This window comes from Heptranchias perlo, chromosome 19, assembly GCF_035084215.1.
Source record: "Heptranchias perlo isolate sHepPer1 chromosome 19, sHepPer1.hap1, whole genome shotgun sequence".
Taxonomy (NCBI): Eukaryota; Metazoa; Chordata; class Chondrichthyes; order Hexanchiformes; family Hexanchidae; genus Heptranchias; species Heptranchias perlo.
Window position 1 is genome coordinate 32,808,151 of NC_090343.1, and position 13,192 is coordinate 32,821,342.

At 45.2% G+C, this 13,192-nt stretch overlaps 1 protein-coding gene across 3 annotated transcripts in view; it reads right to left on the minus strand.

The window, feature by feature from the left end:
• Positions 1–13,192, minus strand: part of nfatc2a (nuclear factor of activated T cells 2a) — a 172,137-nt gene that overhangs the window by 137,815 nt on the left and 21,130 nt on the right. For 2 of the 3 annotated variants that reach the window (XM_068000599.1, XM_068000597.1), the window contains exon 1: positions 12,423–12,778. The exons of the other annotated variant lie outside the window; for it this stretch is intronic. In XM_068000599.1, coding sequence (XP_067856700.1) covers positions 12,423–12,525 — 103 coding nt within the window. In that variant the 5' untranslated portion in view covers positions 12,526–12,778. Of the gene's footprint in view, positions 1–12,422; positions 12,779–13,192 lie in introns of those variants that run through there. 3 annotated transcript variants of the gene reach the window in all.

A 13,192-nucleotide genomic window follows, 5' to 3' on the forward strand; every position in this document is an offset into this window, starting at 1 on the left:
TGATGAAATGTCTCCTGCTGTCTTATTCTACAGTCTTTGCCCTCTTGTTTATAATATTATGTGTGATTACCCTGCATTCTATATATGCATCTTATTCCCTGATGTGGGATTTAAAATACAGTTGTTACTGTATCTCTCTTTTGGCAATGTAATCATATATTTTTCATTATTTTTTTAAAGCATGCACAACAAAATCCCAAATAAAGGGCGCTTAAAAAATTAAGTTTATTCAGTGTGCTACAGTACCACAGAAACCAAAGAAGTCACAGGTCACCTGGCCTGTGCTGTTAGCTGATCTCAGCTAGGATAGCGATAAAGGCACAAAAATTGGTGCTAGCACTTGGGGAGGGGAAAATCCTGCACCTGATCTCTATACAGTGACTCCTGCTGGAAGTGGACGAGCGTCCAGACGTCTGGTGAGGACAGGATTGAGCCCGGCTGTGATGCCCTCATAGTTGAACTGACTGATGTAAATGCACACACATGAATAATGGATACTTGGGTGAGGTACTGAAATTCAACAAGTGCTCTCTGAACTGTATCCCATAAACTGTGAGGAGGGTAGACAATTGTCAGATAAAGAAATGGTGAGAATAAATAAATCTAAACTAAAACATGAACTTCAGTTGATTTGATAAAAAGCAATGACCTCTGTAACCTTGAGAGCATTCAAATTTTAGTTTATAAATAACATTGGTCTATATTTATACACTCTGCCATTGAATCAGTGTTTGAAAACGTAGGGGGTTAAATTCAATAACCCCCGAATCCAGGCGCGGGGGTTGCGTGAGATTTGTGCTGCTGGCTCATCTCTATGATTTGTGTGTGCAGCCAGCGCTACCTACGCTCTTCAGTGCTCCAGCAGGGGGCCCGATATGGGGCGTGGCCAGCACTTCTTAAAGGCAGCCTGCACCTCTTAAAGGGGAGGTATAGCGTCAATGCAATTGGTGGAGGAGGACAAGTGGAATGGCTGGATCTGCAAGAGAGTGTGCACCAAGGTTCTCTGATGATGCACTGGAGGCCTTGGTGGAGGAGGTGGACGCACAGAGGGCCATCCTGCACCCATAGGATGGCAGGAGACCCTCCAGACACCAGCTGCGGAGGCAGTGGGAGGAAGTGGCCCTGGGGTATGCATTTAGATGCAATGCATGAAAAAGTTCAATGATTTGACACGTGTGGTCAAGGTGAGTGAATGCAAATGTCAAGTGGCATATCCTACCAACTGCACCACTGCTCCATGCACGACAACCCCATCACCCACCCACCAACAAGCACTTCCCACCCTTACGCATTGCTGCACTTTGGATGCTGCATCTCACCCTCACAGAGTACCACTCTTGCAATCCACACACCCACAACTCGCAGGTCACACACACTGGCAGCTATTTGACCATGACAGGCACGTCTTGTAGGACACTCACTGACACACTTCCCTCTGTCTTGCAGGAGAAGGTGGTGCATAACAGCCGGCAGCAGGAAGGAATGGACTGAGGATAGGCACGTCTACATGTCCTCATCCCCATGGAGGAGACCGTGCTGGGGATCATTAGGCGGGCTGTCGCTGCGGCCGTGGCCGCTGGAGGTATCGAAGGCGAGGTGTCTCTGCATTCCTAATCCTCCTTCTCGTTTCCCACATCTCCCTCACCCACAATCTTTTCTGACTCACGTGCTCAGATGATGTCAGCACGCACACCTTACTTTCTCCACTCCCCGCTCCACATCTCAACCCATCTCCCTTTGACATTGCAGAGACCCAAGAACTGGAGCCAGCACCGTCCAAGGAGGAGGAGGAGGACACTGACAATGAAACTGCGCCATCACTTGATCTGACACTCGCATCTACCAGCTCAGAGACTGACACTGCGCGTCCTTTAGAGGCTAGGTTAGAGGAGGGATCTGGACGTGGTGAGACACCGGGCACAAACGCGCAAGAGCCGGGGCGTGGGGAACGGATATCACAGGTGCCAGCTTGCTGGAGGGTGTGTTTGCACACTAGATCTGCTGCCGAGGAGTCAGATGATGACTTCGACGGGCCAGACTACAGAAGGCGGCTGATGGGCGTACACAACCAAATGTTTGGTGCACTGGAAAGCCTGCCAGAAAGCCTGCGCACAATGACAAGAGGCATGGAGGAGTCCACCTCGAACTTGGCACAGGGCTTTGCGCAGAGCTTCGAGCCCATCCTTGCCCACATGGAATGGGTGTCATCTCCATCAGCACACCTGTGGAACCCACCATGATGCAGCGTCCGATGACTGATGTCTCAGTTCCATTGCAGCACAAACAGATGTTATCAAGGGTCTGCATGCTTCATTTGAAGTTCAAAGTGCTGCGTTACAGGCTCAGATTGCTGCAATCGTGGCTCTGGGTACCACTCTGGAACGGGGCTTTCAGGGCATCACAGCAGTCCAGCAATCTGTTCTCCAGCAGATCACCAGGATTGCTGAGGCGCCGCCCCAGGAGAGTGGCAGTGACACCATGGCAGTCGAGCCTGCAGTCCTTTCTCAGGATGACATCTGCTCCCACCCCTGCCACTCCACCAGTGCCCTTACTAATGCCTGTCAGCCAGCCAGGCCAGACTGCTGCAGCCTAGGCCAAGATGGTGCAGCGTGAGGCCGGGCCCTCCCAGCCCAGAGCTGCTCGAGGTCCTCCTCCACGGCCATCAGAACGCTCTTCAATTGAAGGTCAGCAGCCTTCCATCATCCATGCTCCAGCCACTGGGGATGCACCTCGTAGGAGCACTAGGAAAAGTAAAGGCACACGAATGACAGGCACTAAGGGACTGCACAAAGGTGAATTGTATACATGATTTTGTGTGTAAGTTTATAAATTTGTATCTGAAGTCGCAGTTGGTAGTGGTATTTTTTTTTATGCAATGAGCTGCGGGAGGAAGCAACATGTAATCATAAGGAGGATGATTTGATGGTCATGTGGGAGAAGATGGGTGGGGAGTGTAGGACTGTTGGTGACTTGGGAGGTGTCGTTGAGGTTACTGATATCACTGATTAATGAGGTGAGCATGCAGAGTCCTGGCAGACAGGGCCTGTACACCTTGTTGCCTCCTTGCCTCTTTCTCCACTTCCTCCTCTATCTCCTCCTCCACCTCCTCCGCCTCTTTCTCTGGCTCAGGGTCTTGCCAGACAGGCAGTGACAAGGGCTGTCCTCTCATAAGGGCAAGGTTTGTGCAACATGCAGCATGCAACAACAAATCTTGACACCCGCTCAGCTGAGTACTGCAGGGCTCCTCCAGAGCGGTTCAGGCAGCAGAAGCATTGCTTTAGGGTGCCTACGGTGTGCTGGATGATGTTTCGTGTATCCGCATGCCTCTCATTGTATGCCTGCTCTGCACGTGTGCATGCGTTCCTGACCAGAGTCATGAGCCACCTCAAGAGGGATATTCCTTGTTGGCCAGTAGCCAGCCTTTGACTTGCCGTGCCAGTTGAAAGATAGGTGGGAGGTTGGACTGCCGCGTAATGAAGGAGTCATGATTGCTGCCAGGGTAGCAGGCATTGACCTGCATGATTGGCTGTGTGTACCAGCTGCACATGGAGAGGGTGGAACCCATTTCTGTTCATGAAGATGGCCGAGTTGAGATGTGGAGCACGCATGGCAATATGCATGCAGTCAATGGCACCCTGCACCATGGGGAAGCCTGCAATGCGAGCAAACCCTCGTGCTTGCTCATTCTGCTTCTCTCAGTCAAGCGGGAACATTATGAATCTGTTGCGCAGCTCTTACATTGTCTCAGTGACCTCCCTTATGCAGCAGTGCACTGCAAACTGTGAGATGGTGCACATATTGCCAGCAGCAGCCTGAAAGGATCCACAGCCATAAAAGTTCAGCACCACGGTTACCTTGACAGCCACAGGCAATGCTGTCCTTGCCCTGCTCTGAGACTGCACTTGTGGCTGCAGCAGTTGACATATCTCCATCACGATCTCTTTTATGAACTGCAGCCATCGGACGTACTGATCTTCACTCAGGTTGAGGTAAGAAAATTGGTCCTTAAAGGCCCTCATTGGATATGGCCTCCTGCTCAGTGCCCTGCGCCTCCTCCCTCACCTTGCAGCTTGAACTGCTCTGCGTGGCCTCTGTGCTTGCTCCCAGTCATGTTCAATGCCTAGCGGGAGCCCAGCAGGCTACCCATGGTTGCCAGAAATCTTGTTCAGCACACTGTTGTAAATGCCACCACCAGTAATGCAGGACCTGCCAGACCACTCTCTATATACTATTGCAACTCTCTGAGTATAGGAAGCTTCAACAAACACATGCAATTGTACCAGCAGCGAACCTGCAACACCTACATGATCCCTTTAAATAGCACTGGTGGGGGGGGGGGGGGGGGGGGAGGGGCCCTCCAGGCCGTCTACGACCTGTTCAGCTGTGTGTGGTTAAGACAGTGTGTTGGCTGGAGTGTTGAGTTCCAAAGTCGTATCTGTCCCTTTAAATAAGCGTTGCACACTAATCTGACACATATTCTCCCTACTTTACATGCTGTTGGTGTTCATTATCTGCGCGTGCGCAAACGCCTTTGCCAAGATGGTGTCTGGAGCACGTCACGCTCGAAGCGTGCCCACACATTCCGGATGCTATTTCGGGTCCTTAGGAGGCTGCGTAGAGCCAACAAAATGGGTGCTACACGGCCCAATTTATAGCCCGTAGTGTTCTGAATGGCTGAACACTTTTTTCTTTCTCTGCACCCCCACCCCAAAAAAGGTGCTTTCTTCATCCTTAGATAGTGAGTGCTAGCAGGCTATTCAACCATGGAGGATTTCACAGCCATGCTTAATCGTGTTCTCATCTGATATCCAAACAGCAGGAATTGGAATCCTGGCTGATTATTCCTCCTCCGTAGCCAAGAGACACTTAGCCAATTATAGGGGGTGATTTTAAATCCCAAGAATGGGTGGGTTGGGGGCAGATGGGAGTTGAAAACAGTTGTTCTATAGGTCGCAACCACAACCCAGCTTTATTTCCGGGTTTAACGTCGGCACGGAAAAGTACAGGCTTCCCACTGGAAATGCAAAGTACAAAAAATTTGCGGTCGCGAACCAAAAAAAACAGTTTTCAACTCCCACCCGCCCCCAACCCACCCGTTCTTGGGGTTTAAAATCACCCCTATAGTGTCTCTGGTGTGGTCACAGTCGAAATCAACTAACTCAGCATAAACCTTTAGCTCCCCTCATCTATACAGCTCAGTAACACATGTGGTTACTTAATTGCTGAGTCACTGAGGGCACACAAACTCTGAGCGCAATTTTAATTGACGTCAGTCATGCCAGATTGAAGCCAGCCTCATGAAATGTTCTAACGTATAAGATAATATAAACCAATCAACTGCTTCACTTTGTCAGGCCAGTCAAAAATTTTCCAGAACACTAATATTTCAAAGACATAAAGGTTCAGAAAAGCAAGGTAGTGCAAAAAGTGCGACTGAATAGTGAGCATGGACTCTGCCTGCACTGCACCAAGGATTTGAGGATACTAGGCTAGTTGAAGGATTTGGCCTACAGGCTTGTCTTTCCCTCAACTTTTCCAGTACATTACAGGTATTTGTCTATTATTAATTTTAAAATTCATTATTAAAGTTTCTAGTTAAAGCATGTTTTTCTGTGGTCCTGAGGCCTTGGTGGGCCCAGGATCCCCTGATGGGGGTAAAGGCCCTGTTCAGTGAAGCTAAGTTGTAGAAACTAGGAAGGTTCCAGTTTCAATCCTTTGTCTGTGTTGAGTTAGTTAACCTCAGCCAACATGACAGTTGGATGCCTCAGCTGGACATCACATGTGTGTGGCATTGGCTGTAGACAGGATTGGGTCACAATGCTCAAATGGTCAAATATCCAGCCAGGGTTCATTGTCCAGGCTCACACGTTAAAAATGGTCACCTCGAGGAGATACGGCTGGAATCGTACCTCAGCAAGAGTCAGTGTTGAGGACAGGAGAAGAGAATATTGGAGGGCAGAAGAAACAGTTTCCTAATTATATTACAGTGAAATTCATTTCTTTCTGTTAAGATGATACCACACAACGAAACAAGGATATGTTTTGTCTCCCTTAGATTACAATCATTTCCATTCATTTTATAGCTAGCGATAATACATTTTTGCCATGATGACTAGTGTTAGTTCTTATTTGATATTTTTGTCAAATACAGTTACAAATAAGCAAACTATGCTGCATAGAATTCATGTAGTAATATTTGAACATGAAATCTTGGTTCTTATAGATGATATATTCGGAAGTCAATTTTGAATGGAAATCCACTCTACTCTTTAAAGTGAAGTACAAAGGTTCACACACAGGATTTCAGATTTAAATTACTCTATAACAAACAGCAAGAGCCGACATTTTTTTAAAGTTCATTTTCCCACATTTCCAAGAATTTTTTTAGCACATCTCAGTAATATTTCCCATGGTTTGTGCTTTATACTGGAAGTTGGTCCGTCGCAGAAAACCTATATGCTAGTGAAAGTGTGAAGACAGCAGGTACAGAAGTGCACACTCTATTACTTATCTTTATACCTGATTAATGCAAATTTAAGAATATAAAGTATGGAGCACAAAATGGACACTACTTCCAATGGATCACATATTTACTGTCACCACCTTAATTAATCTCCAGAGCGAAGCAAATAACCTTCATGAAGAAAAACTTCTTCCTGGCCTGATGGCAACGGAGTAAGAAAAACTCTACAACATGGATCTAATCCGAAGAGGTTAGGAAGGAAGTCAAAAAAAACAATTAGGAAAACAAAAAGGAACTATGAAATTAAATTATCAAGGAATATAAAAAGAATTAGTAAAGTATTCTACACACATATAAATAACAAAAGAAAAATCACGATAGGGATAGGGCCACTAGGGGATGCACAAGATAAACTCATAGGTAATAATAGTGAAATGACAGAAAATTGAATAGTTACTTTGCTTCAGTATTTACCAGGGAGACTAACAAGGTGGGTATGACATTAGAAGAAGAGATCAAAAAAGATATAAAGACATGCAAGATAGAAAGGGGGGAGATAATTGATAAACTAATCAAACTTAGAGAAGATAAGACCCCGATCCAGATGGATTGCATTCACGCATATTAAAAGAAGCAAGGGAAGAGATAGCAGAGGCACTATTACATATATTAAAAACTTCATTAGAAAAGGGAGTAGTGCCAGAGGACTACTAGACAGCTACTGTTATTCCTATATTTAAAAAGAGAGATAGAACAAGAATGTATGGTTTCTAAATTTGCTGATGACACAAAAATTTGGCAGATGAGTATAATGTGGGAAAATGTGAACTTGTCCACTTTGGCAGGAGGAATAGAAAAGCAGTATATTATTTAAATGGAGAGAGATTGCAGAACTCTGAGGTACAGGGGGATCTGGGTCTCCTAGTACATGAATCACAAAAAGTTAGCATGCAGGTACAGCAAGTGATTAGGAAGGCAAATGGAATGTTGTCACTTATTGCAAGGTAAATGGAATATAAAAGTAGAGATATTTTGCTACAGTTGTACAGGGCATTGGTCTCACCAATGCCCTGTGCAGTTTTGGTCTCCTCATTTAAGAAAGGACATAATTGCTTTAGAGGTGGTTCAGAGAAGGTTCACTCGACTGTTTCCTGGGATGAGGGGGTTATCTTATGAGGAAAGGTTGGACAAGTTGGGCTGTATACATTGGAGTTTAGAAGAATGACAGGTGATCTTATTGAAACAAATAAGATCCTGAGGGGACTTGAAGGGATAGATGCTGAGGGGATATTTCCCTTTGTGGGAGAGACTAGAACTAGGGGCCACAGTTTAAAAATAAGGGGTTTCCCATTTCAGACGGAGATGAGGAGAAATTCTTTCTCGCAGAGTGTTGTGAGTCTGTGGAACTCCCTTCCCCAGAGAGCGGTGGAGACAGGGTCATTGAATATTTTTAAGGCTGAGTTAGATAGATTCCTGATTAACAAGGGAGTCAAAGGTTATAGTAGGTAGACAGGAAAGTAGGGTTGAGGTCACAATCAGATCAGTCATGATCTTATCAAATGACAGAGCAGGCTCGAGGGGCCGAATGGCCCACTCCTGCTCTTAATTCGTATGTTCGTATGTAAGTTAAGGGAACTATAGACCAGTTAGCTTAATGTCGGTCATAGGAAAGATAATGGAATCTTTACTCAAAGATGTAATAGAAAAACAACTAGAAAACGAAAATATAACAAAGAGTAGTCAGCACAGATTTCTGAAGGGAAAGTCATGCTTGACCAACCTTATTGAATTCTTTGAAGAAGTAACAGAAAGAGTAGTCAAGCGTAATGTGGTAGATGTAATATATTTTGATTTTCAAAAGGTCTTTGATAAGGTACTGCATTGTAGACTCATGATTAAGGTCAGAGCATGTGAAGTCAGGGGACAGCTGGCTACAAAACAGAAAAGGGAGTTACTCACTGGCAAAAGGTGGGAAGTAGTGTTCCACAGGGGTCGGTGCTGGGAGCACTGTTGTTCACAATTTACATTAACGACTTGGACTAGGGAATGGAAAGTACAATTTCAAAATTTGCAGATGACACCAAATTGGGGGGTGTAGTTAATACAAAGGAAGAATGTGTCAAAATGCAAGAAGACATTAATAAACTGCAAAATGGGTGTGTAATTGGCAAATGAATTTCAATATAGATAAGTGTGAGGTGATGCATTTTGGTAGGAAGAATAAGGAGGCCACATAATACTTGGATAATAAGAGTCTTAATGGGGTAGAGGAACAACGGATCTCGGGGTATGGATACACAAATCACTAAAAGTAGCAACATAGGTTAATAAGGCTATAAAAAAAGGCAAACTAAACACTGGGGTTCATTTCTTGAGGCATAGAATTGAAAAACAGAGAAGTTATTTTAAATTTGTATAGAACATTGGTTAGACTGCATGTGGAGTACTGTGCGTATTTCTGGTCGTCATATTATAAAAAGGATACAAAGGCATTGGAGAAGGTGCAAAAAAGAATCACAAAAATGATACCAGATCAGAGAGGTTATACTTATCAGGAAAGGCTGAACAGGCTAGGGCTCTTTTCTCTAGAAAAGAGAAGGCTGAGTGGTAACCTGATAGAGGTCTTTAAGATAATGAAAGGATTTGATTGAGTAGATGTAGAGAGTCCTTGTGGAGACAAAGTCCTGTCTTCACACTGAGGACGCCATCCAACATGTTGTGTGGCACTACCACCATGCTAAATGGGATAGATTCAGAACAGATTTAGCAACTCAAAACTGGGCATCCAGGAGGCGCTGTGGGCCATCAGCAGCAGCAGATTTGGATTCCACCACAATCTGTAACCACAAGGCCCGGCATATTCCTCACTCTACCATTACCAACAAGCTAGGGGATCAACCCTGGTTCAATGAGGAGTGTAGAAGAGCATGCCAGGAGCAGCACCACGCATACCTAAAATGAGGTGGAACCTGGTAAAGCTATAACTCAGGACTACATGCATGCTAAACAGCGGAAGCAACATGCTATAGACAGAGCTAAGCAATTCCACAAACAACGGATCAAATCAAAGCTCTGCAGTCCTGCCACATCCAGTTGTGAGTGGTGGTGGACAGTTAAACAACTAACGGGAGCAGGAAGCTCTGTGAACATCCCCATCCTCAATGATGGCGGAGTCCAGCACGTGAGTGCAAAAGACAAGGCTGAAGCGTTTACAACCACCTTCAGCCAGAAGTGCCGAGTGGATAATCCATCTCGGTCTCCTCCTGATATCCCCACCATCACAGAAGCCAGTCAAGAAATGGCTGAGTGCACTGGATACAGCAAAGGCTATGGGCCCTGACAACATCCCAGCTGTAGTGCTGAAGACTTGTGCTCCAGAATTAGCTGCGCCTCTAGCGAAGCTGTTCCAGTACAGCTACAACACTGGCATCTACCCGACAACGTGGGAAATTGCCCATGTATATCCTGTCCACAAAACGCAGGACAAATCCAATCTAGCCAATTACCGCCCCATCAGTCCATTCTCGATCAAGCGATGGAAGGTGTCGTCGGCAGTACTATCAAGCAGCACTTCCTCACCAATAACCTGCTCACCGATGCTCAATTTGGGTTGCGCCAGGACCACTTGGCTCCAGAACTCATAACAGCCTTGGTCCAATCATGGACAAAAGAGCTGAATTCCACAGGTGAGGTGAGAGTGACTGCTCTTACATCAAGGCAGCATTTAACCAAGTGTGGCACCGAGGAGCCCGAGTAAAATTGAAGTCAATGGGAATCAGGGGGAAAACTCGAGCACAAAGGAAAATGGTGGTGGTTGTTGGAGGCCAATCATCTCAGCCCCAGGACATTGCTGCAGGAGTTCCTCAGGGCAGTGTTCTTGGCCCAACCATCTTCAGCTGCTTCATCAATGACCCTCCCTCCATCATAAGGTCAGAAATGGGAATGTTCGCTGATGATTGCACATTCTTCAGTTCCATTTGCAACCCCTCAGATAATGAAGCAGTACGTGGCCACATGCAGCAGGATCGGGACAACATCCGGGCTTGGGCTGATAAGTGGCAAGTAACATTTGTGCCAGACAAGTGCCAGGCAATGACCATCTCCAACAATAGAGAATCTAACCATCTCCTCTTGATATTCAACGGCATTACCATCGTCGAATCCCCCACCATCAACATCCTGGGAGTCACCACTGACCAGAAACTTAACTGGACCAGTCACATAAATACTGTGGCTACAAGAGTAGGTCAGAGACTGAGTATTCTGCGGCGAGTGACTCACCTCCTGACTCCCAAAAGCCTTTCCACCATCTACAAGGCACAAGTCAGGAGTGTGATGGAATACTCTCCATTTTCCTGGATGTGTGCAGCTCCAACAACACTCAAGAAGCTCGTCACCATCCAGAACAAAGCAGTCCGCTTGTTTGGCACCCCATCCACCACCATAAACATTCACTCCCTTCACCACCGGCTCACAGTGGCTGCAGTGTGTACCATCTACAGGATGCACTGCAGCAACTCGCCAAGACTTCTTCAACAGCACCTCCCAAACCCGCGACCGCTACCACCTAGAAGGACAAGGGCAGCAGGCACATGGGAACAACACCACCTGCACGTTCCCCTCCAAGTCACACGGCATCCTGACTTGGAAATACATTGTCGTTCCTTCATCGTCGCTGGGTCAATATCCTGGAACTCCCTACTTAACAACACTGTGGGAGAACCTTCACCACACAGACTGCAGCGGTTCAAGAAGGAGGCTCACCACCACCTTCTCAAGGGCAATTAAGGATGGGCAATAAATGCTGGCCTTGCCAGCGATGCTCACATCCCATGAATAAATAAAAAAAATGTTTCCACTTGTGGGGGAGTCTAAAACTAGAGGTCATAAATATAAGATAGTCACTACTAAATCCAATAGGGAATTCAGGATAAACTTCTTTACCCAAAGAGTGGTAAGAATGTGGAATTTGCTACCACAAGGAGTAGTGAGGCAAATACGATAGATGCATTTGAAGGGAAGCTGGATAGGCACACGAGGGCGAAAGGGATAGATAGCGTTAGACGAAGTAGGGAGGGAGTAGGCTTATTAGAGCATAAACGTCGGCGTAGACCAATTGGGCCGATTGGCCTGTTTCTGTGTTGTAGACTCGATGTAACTCAATGTAATATTATTCAACCCTGAACCATTCCATTCTACAAATGGCATTTTAAAACTAAAACTGTTAAATTTAGCAAATTTATTTTTCAAATTTACTTCTACTTGGACCAGACTTCAAAAGGCAGCCAGTGAAGTTAGCAAACCTAACAGAAAATAACCACGTGCAACCACCAATCTCAAACTTGGGATTTTAACTGAAATGAAAACCAAAGTGGCTGACCACTACGAAACCTGGCTACCATCACTGTACAGCCTGTACCCGTCAGTGAGGAACTGTCCTAAACAAGACAGCACATTTCGAAAGGAGCGTTGAACCAAATATGACAATACATGTCTGCCATTGTGCATTGTGAGGCACAGTCGCACATCCACATACAGCCTCCATTTGTACTCAATGTGGTACTCAGCTAGAATTGGTTTACTTTATCTGGTCGCCACAGCTTGACAGAAATATGTTGCGATTGCCTGCACTCTGTTTTTGGGTCAGTAGGATTTCTTAGACTGCACGGCGTTTAATTATACTAATACTAAATAGTCTAATTACTTCTAATCAATGTCTGATACTTACTAAGTTCTTATCTGTAAAAAATATTATGGGTTGAACAAAATGTCTTTTTATGAGTCTCTAACCGATTTTGAAAAAGCCCCTTCTTAAACAAATAGGTCAGATACACACGTGTCTCATCTTACTTTTACAGTTACTGTCTTCTCATATCAGACATTGGAACTGCGACTCTTAATTCTTCAAAACGATGCTGTCTTTTTTTGTATAACAAAAAAATAAATATTGCTTACAAACCTCTTGTGGCAAAGTCTTCATCGTGGCTATTATTAAAAAGTATCGAAAAGTCAAATTCCTCTGACTCGACCTGCTGGTCTGGGACGTTATAAATGAAGCTCATCTGTCACCACTTGTTAGACTTTTACCAACTTGATTTATAACACGAAGGTATCACAGAGCAAAAGTACTTCAACTTGCACTGTACTTTTCCCCACTCCAGAAAAAATTAATCCAGCGCCTTTTTAAAACATCAGATTTTGTTGTCAAAGTATGGGCCCAACAGCCAATGAAGAACTAGCTGGTTATAACCCCAAAACAATAAAAGCCAAGACAAGTGCTTGGCAAATTTCAGCTGCAAGTCTTTCCCTGGGTTGTTCAATGACACCACTCTCGAACTGACAAGTTCAACAATAGCTGCTTCCTGTTACAGCTGAACGTGCAGAAAACAGGCGTGTCCTTTGAACTCAAGCACCCAACTCACTCAGTCAGCGTCGGTGGAACACGCCTCCTAATGACAGACAGCAGCAGGGGCTCAACTTAAAAATAAACAATGGAAACGCTAGATTTAATACTTTGTAATAATGAATTTTCACACTTGAACTTGCATGTTGTATTGTGTGGACATTTTTATGTTGGAAAAGGAACACAATAAATAGGCATGATAATGCAGTAATTACTCAAAATACATATAGGCACAGGTTTAATAAAGTAACAAGCTTGGTTTTCAGCAACCACTGTAAGCCATTAACTCCATCTAAATATAACATAGTCAGTTCCTGTTAAGAGCT